This window comes from Mchenga conophoros, linkage group LG11 (genome assembly GCF_057382185.1).
Source record: "Mchenga conophoros isolate Kocher_MC1m ecotype Shallow Benthic linkage group LG11, M_conophoros_male_GT1.1, whole genome shotgun sequence".
NCBI lineage: Eukaryota > Metazoa > Chordata > Actinopteri > Cichliformes > Cichlidae > Mchenga > Mchenga conophoros.
This window is the reverse complement of record NC_140536.1, coordinates 8,686,879-8,693,477: the sequence shown is the minus strand read 5'-3', so window position 1 is coordinate 8,693,477 and position 6,599 is coordinate 8,686,879. Positions and strand designations below refer to the sequence as shown.

The 6,599-nt window shown below is 37.0% G+C and overlaps 1 protein-coding gene across 3 annotated transcripts; it reads right to left on the bottom strand.

Annotated features, from left to right (window-relative positions):
- Positions 1-3,038: 3,038 nt before the first annotated feature.
- On the bottom strand, positions 3,039-5,729 carry LOC146563572 (urokinase plasminogen activator surface receptor-like). 3 transcript variants are annotated; one of them, XM_085290749.1, is made up of 6 exons: positions 5,684-5,729; positions 5,304-5,420; positions 5,085-5,228; positions 4,725-4,835; positions 4,468-4,612; positions 3,039-4,194 (listed from the first exon to the last, which is right to left on the bottom strand). In XM_085290749.1, exons 1-6 carry the CDS (start codon positions 5,727-5,729, stop codon positions 4,140-4,142), a joined length of 618 nt encoding a protein of 205 aa, XP_085146875.1. In that variant the 3' UTR covers positions 3,039-4,139. The 3 variants fall into 3 exon arrangements, with proteins under 3 accessions (XP_085146875.1, XP_085146871.1, XP_085146874.1); XM_085290745.1 differs by having other exon boundaries at positions 3,039-4,612; positions 5,669-5,729; XM_085290748.1 differs by having other exon boundaries at positions 3,039-4,612.
- Positions 5,730-6,599: the final 870 nt, after the last annotated feature.

Sequence of the window (6,599 nt, the reverse complement as noted above, 5' to 3'; positions counted from 1 at the left end):
ACTGTAACAACCACACACACATGTTTAATGACTCATATTTCAAAATGTTAAATGCAAATAAAAACTGTCAATGTTAAAATCATATGCACAAGTTTTTCAAACAACAAAGTTATTTGCAGCCATTTACCTTTTACCCTTTTTTATAACCATTTCAAATTATTTACATAACAATCAGGTGTTTTGCATTTAATACGATGCCACACAAATTATTTGTGCAACTCCAAAAAAACAATTTCTGTCAACATCACAGCCTGATACCTGCAGGTCTGACAGCAGCAGGCGTATCACTCCTGTTTTCTACCTGGAGACAGCAGTCGCCTCATTGTTCTGACACACAACACAAACCTATCCACAACACTACACACTAACTACACAAGACAACACATTAACTACACACTCCAAACACCCTAAACGTCACAAATCTCTCACATCTCAAAACTCGCTCTCTCTCTTTTCCTGCTTTCTCTCTCTCTCTCTCTCTCTCTCTCTCTCTCTCTCTCTCTCTCGCGCGCGCGCGCGCCGTCACTCCTAAAACTTCCCCCTCTCCCTAAACAACCAATGTCATGTTTCCATATCATTTTGTGATTGGTTGACATGGTACATTTTTCTGTACATTTCTGCTATTTGTTTTGTTTTTTTATTTTTTGCTCATAAGCAGAGAGTGCTTGCTAGCGCTGTTCTTAGACAGTAAACGTGACGAAACTATTGCGGAAAAAACGCCGCATATGTATTGTTTATCATGACTGACGTGACATGACGTGGCCTATCAGCACAATTTAAAAACTGGTATATATCACCTTGTTGCTTTGTCATCTTAAATTGGTTGTTTTATTTGGCTTACCACGATTACTATATTCTTCCTCAGTCAAACAGCAGCACTCATGCAAATGTTTTGCCCCCTGAGCTCCAGGTGCTGTGCCAAAAAGTGATCGTCGGGCAGAAAGTGATTGCCGCCCGCGGGAGCGCGCGCTGCTGCTTAAAGCTGCAGCGCCCCGATTACTTACATAGACAGCTACTTCCGTACAACTGATATAAGGTGAGCTAAGCTGAAGACAGCTTCAGCTGTCTGTTTGTTGAAAAATAGTAACGTGGCCGCACCGCGTTTTTTTGTTAGTAACGGTAACGGCGTTGTAACGATAGAAATAGTAACTCGTTAGATTACTCATTACTGAAAAAAGTAACGCTGTTACTGCTCATAATTCATATTTTACAAGTGGAAAAATGTCTCAAAGCAGAAAAAAGAACAAAACAACTGATCAACTTGTTAGATTAACTGCTGTGATATTCTGCAGATTCTGTTCACACAACATTTGAAAACACAGCTGGCTGAAGCAAAATTAAAATTGTACTGACCTCATTTTACTGAGGCAGTGTACAAAGATGAGACAGGCCCTGATTAAGATTAACACTAGTGAGATGCATGCTACAACACTACACAGAGTGTAGAGACTGTTAATAATGATGATTTCTGAAAGAAACTGGGGGCATTTGCATGTAGGACATTGATCTAAATGTACTGGGGTACATTTAGATCAACAACTGAATCTATTTTTTAGCAGTGTACAGACAGAGAGGGACATTCAATAACAAGAGACCAAAAACTGGACCTTGCATGAAGTCAATGTAATATAAACATGATAAGTTGGTGAATTTGAGCAAAATACATAAATAAATAAAACCCTGTGCCGATCATAAGTGAGTCAAATTAGTCTTGAAAGGATAAAAACCTCAGTCCTCTTCTGTGGCACCTGGTGGCCAAAAATATGAAGAGCAGCTTGAATCTACAACTTGTACTGAACAGCTTAATTATGATTGCCCTTTCTACATATTGAATAAAGTGTAAGTATTAGATTTTTAAAAATATTGTTTGCTAGTTTATAAATAATTCTTCCCCCAGCTCCAGTTATTGCTAACTTCGTAGTTAAGTCATCTTGCTTTTGGGGATTTTTCTATCTGTGTGCATCTCTGTAATGTTTTTTATTGAGAACCTTTGGCAGCTAGGTCAGCCATAAAACTTTGCATATTTTGAATGTGATTTGGTTAACTTGAATGACTAAGCACTCAGTGGATATCTTGGGATACTTGTGGATAAGTCACTAACCAAATTTAATCCATCCATCTTCTTTTGCTTATCCAGGGACTGTCACCAATCAAATTTAATGAGCAGGAGAAAAAAAATTGTACATGTGAGGACAAGAAATGACAAAAAAAGAAGACATTAACAAAAAAAAGACACCCTTCCCCCATAATCGTTTATTTACAATATTGTATTTGGTGAAAATGTTCTGATTGTTCACGCACACATTGTTGTAAAATAATGTGTGCGCCAGTCTCCAACGAGACATAGCGCTGGAAGAGTAGTTATTCTCCGTTACACCACAAGAGGGAGTATCTCCTGAAATGAGCAGCTGAAGTGGGAGTAAACGAGCCAGGCCACTCACCTAATGCAGTGCGCCTAACAAAAGCTGTGTGAAAGTGTGTACAAGCGTGTAACAATATACTACTATGGCTATATATTTGCACTTAAGCAGATAAAAATAGTAAATAACTTGACCTTGGTCTTAAGATAAGTCCACATGGGGAATGTAGGAAAGTTGGCTGTTAATTCCCATCATGTGTGGTTAGTGTATATTTATTGTTAGCAATGTAGATTAGCCATGAAGCTACCGGTTAGCAGCTACAGCTAATTTGCCAGTTTGTGTGAAAACCTCGTGGCACTGTGGTTGATGTCTACCTGTACTGGGCTGTAATCACAGTTAATTCAGACCTGGGAATCAGACTTTTGTTTAGGGTTATTTCGTTTATGCTACTGTAAGAAGTATTGGTGTTTTGAGTTTGAAACAAGCCAGGCCACTCACCATAATACAGTGCGCCTAACAAAAGCTATGTCAGATGGTGTACAAGTGTATAAAAATGTCTATATATTTGCAGAAGTTACAGTAAAGGCGGACTCACAACGCTATGCTGGTTTCAATTCCTTTTAATCTAAGTGTGCAACATACAACAAGAATTGCATTTTACAGAATTCTTCATGTGAAAGTTATCCATGTTTTGTTTGTGTAACACAAAGTCACTCATAATGTGACCTCTGCTAAATGTAGCAATGTAGTTTTCATCTGTTGTTTGCAAAGTTAAACAACCAACTGGGCAAAGATCTAAGGCTAGGGTCCATAGCTCAGTGCTATCTGGGTCTAGATAATTAAATACATACTAATTAGAAGTCTCCACGATTAAAGAAGAATAACAACTATGCTGCATTATTCTTTTAATCCTGATGCTGCTCAAGGCCTTTTTAAAGCTTCTTTAAATAACTGAATTGTTGTAGTTTTGAGTTCATTTGATTGATATTTCTGTTTTATTAAAGTGATTTGTTTCTTTTTATTTTTGAATCAGTTCATTTACTGAATCCTCTTTAAGATTGTTTTATTTCATTGCTGAAGCATTATTAAGCTGCAAATAATTGTTTTCATAGGACAGACTTGTAAATTATTTATTTATGTATTTTTATGATCAGTGACTTTTTAGTAGAATATGCTTTGCAATCAGTTTGTGTGGTGGTTCTCAAAGTAAATTTCAATACAGTTTAAGTACAGATTAACTGTGATGGATATTTTAGATATATACGTATAATTACGTACACATGTTAACAATGACATGCACCTGTAACCAGATGATGTTTGAAGCCTTTTAATTATCTTCCTGATCTGATGTATGTATGTATGTATGTATGTATGTATGTATGTATGTATGTATGTATGTATGTATGTATCTCTCTCTCTCTCTCTCTCTCTCTCTCTCTCTCTCTCTCTCTCTCTCTAATGACATAATAATGAGTATACATACTTTGCACTTTTTGACACTATTTTTATGCATTTGTTTCATTTACAAGATTTGCCTGATGTTTTTTTTTTTTCATTTTAACCTTCGAGTATCAGTTCAAAATGTTTTAGAAATGTTAAAGAAAGCACAAATCCATAAAGTACATTTTTTTAAAGGAGCAAATTTTAAAATATTTGAGAAAAAATAAAAAGACTGTTGTTTATGAAACTTTATATTTTTTGAGCGAACTCTTGGTGAATATGTGGAAGTATTGTGAAGGTTTAAAGAAAAACTGGGCTGTGCTATTTTTTTTTCATCAGCTAAGAGAACAAGACCAAAGCGATCAGTGGTGCCACAAAGCATACAAGGATGGTACTTGTTGATTTGCCAGCAGTTGTGCTGCTGGGCTGTGATCCTGTTGTTGTGCCAGCAGTTGTGCTGCTGGGCTTTGATGCTGTTGTTGTGCCAGCAGTTGTACTGCTGGGCTGTGATCCTGTTGTTGTGCCAGCAGTTGTGCTGCTGGGCTTTGATGCTGTTGTTGTGCCAGCAGTTGTACTGCTGGGCTGTGATCCTGTTGTTGTGCCAGCAGTTGTACTGCTGGGCTGTGATCCTGTTGTTGTGCCAGCAGTTGTGCTGCTGGGCTGTGACGCTGTTGTTGTATCACTGTTGCAGAGGTCACCCTGGCAGCAGCTGACTTCTCCAATGATTCCTGAGAGCTGTGCAGTTTGTGTGTTTGAACAAATCATCTTGGAGGCGCAGCCCTTTACTTTAGTAGTTTCCCCTCCTGCATTCACTGAGAAAACAAAAATTATTCTACTGTGCTGCAAGTTTTAAAAAAGGAATCACTGAATATTCCTCTAAGCAGAAAAGAAACATACAGAAACTTAATGTTCTAGGCCTGTTACCTGCTGCTGAGATGCAGTAGTCCTCATTTCTGTTGCAGGTTAAAGTTTTGGTGCAGTCATTTCCATCACATTGCGAGCATTTTTTCCCATTTGGCGAGGGTATGCTCCAATCTATGAAGCACAAATATATATGTCATATTTGTTTCCTTGATTATTTTATCAAAGTGCCAAAAAACATCAGATATGCAAATACTGGATGCTTTAATCCTCATCCATCAGGAGAACTCAGTGATTGAGAAAAAATTAATTTTCCTAAACCTGGCTCACTTTGTAACTTTTTCCACAATATTAATAAAATCTACTTCTTTATCACAACAGGAAATACTATTTCAAAATACCAAGAAACATGTTGTAAATTACCAGGGACATCTTGAGAGTTGCACAGATGAGAGGTGCAACACTTGCTGTTAATTACAACTTGGGCAAATCCAAAGTTTACTGAGCCACTGAAGCACTGATCAGGCGTAACACAAGTTCTCCCCATAAATTTAAATTCTGAACCACCTGAAACCAAAGAGGAACCATTGTAAACTCGGTCACTTCAAAAAATAATAGAAGAACTATAAAATACCATTTTACCCATATTTGAAATCATTCTGACTGAACCACACTGAGTATTGAATGGACATTCTTTTGTTGTCTCATTGCAGCTTCCAGATGGTCCTGGTATGCATTCATAACATTCCAATGGACATGCTGATAAAAGACATTTAAATAAGGAGTTAAATCAACTTTTCTTGCATTAACCGTATGGACAAATCCTGAAACTCCAACTAAAATAAATAGATTCAAACAAAGGGCTAAAAGTACAATAAATAGTGCAATCATTTGTAGGAAGTAGACACATTTTTTGCTGGGTTGTAAATAACATGATGTAAAAGCAATAAAAAAAAAGTTTCATTGAAATTACAGAACTTTCTTTAAAATGTTAAAGAACAGATAACCAAGGAAAAACTTGCTTTTAGGGAGCAGCAGGATCCCAAGGATCAGCGCAAGGATCTGCATTCTGTGATGGTCAGATAGAAGTGAAATTTAGTTTAGTTTCTGTTCAGGTTGTAAGTAATTCTTATTGGGGGGAGTGGTTTCTCTCTCACTCTGACCACCACTTAACCCTTCCTTTGACAGTGAAAGAACCTGACAATCAAATTTTTTTTATTTGCATAGCAAATATTAGCCTTTGTTAAATTTGTAAATAAATCATCTTATTGGTAAACCTTGCATTTCACACACTTTGCATGCTTTGAATATGATTTGGTTAACTTCAATGACTGACTACCTTCTGGAAAAGCCACTAATGAAATGTATTCAATTAAAATCCAGGTACAAAACTCTTGTGCAAATATACTGTACAAATATTACTAGTCTACTAGTAGAATTGCATTCTACTAGACTAGTTGCACATTGCAGATTGCACTCACTGCTGCCACTGCTGTATAAAAGTAAATGGAAGGAGAGAGACCCCTTCCTCTACACTGGAAATTTTGCACTTGTTCCACAGTGTTATGACCTGGCTCAAAAGCAACAACATAAATAGGGAAACTAACACCAGAATTTCACAGGGAAGAGGGTGTAACACACAGGGATTAGACATGGTTTCTGTGGGAGCTCAATGGGTAAAGATGTTTATGATGGCTTTGTCCTGTTTTTTAACAGGTTATATGAATGGTTATATGAATAAAATGACAGACTATATTATTCTAAATGTGAAAATGAGTTTATAATGTTTACCAGTGTTTCTCAATGATAATAGTATTTGGCTGCGGAGTTTTGAAACCATGGTGGAGAAAGCAGGGTGTCCTCTATAGCCGGGGATCAGGAAAAACAGTGGGTATGTTCCTGACCCTAAACAATATGCTAAGATTAATATATTTTTGA

Coding starts and splice junctions, on each gene's coding strand:
- LOC146563572 (XM_085290745.1), bottom strand. CDS start 5,729: ATGCAGATCCTTGCGCTGATCCTTGGGATCCTGCTGCTCCCTAAAAGC. Junction 4,836..5,084: donor CAACTCTCAAGATGTCCCTG/GTAATTTACAAC, acceptor TGTGCTTCATAG/ATTGGAGCATACCCTCGCCA. Junction 4,613..4,724: donor CTACTGCATCTCAGCAGCAG/GTAACAGGCCTA, acceptor TTGTTTTCTCAG/TGAATGCAGGAGGGGAAACT.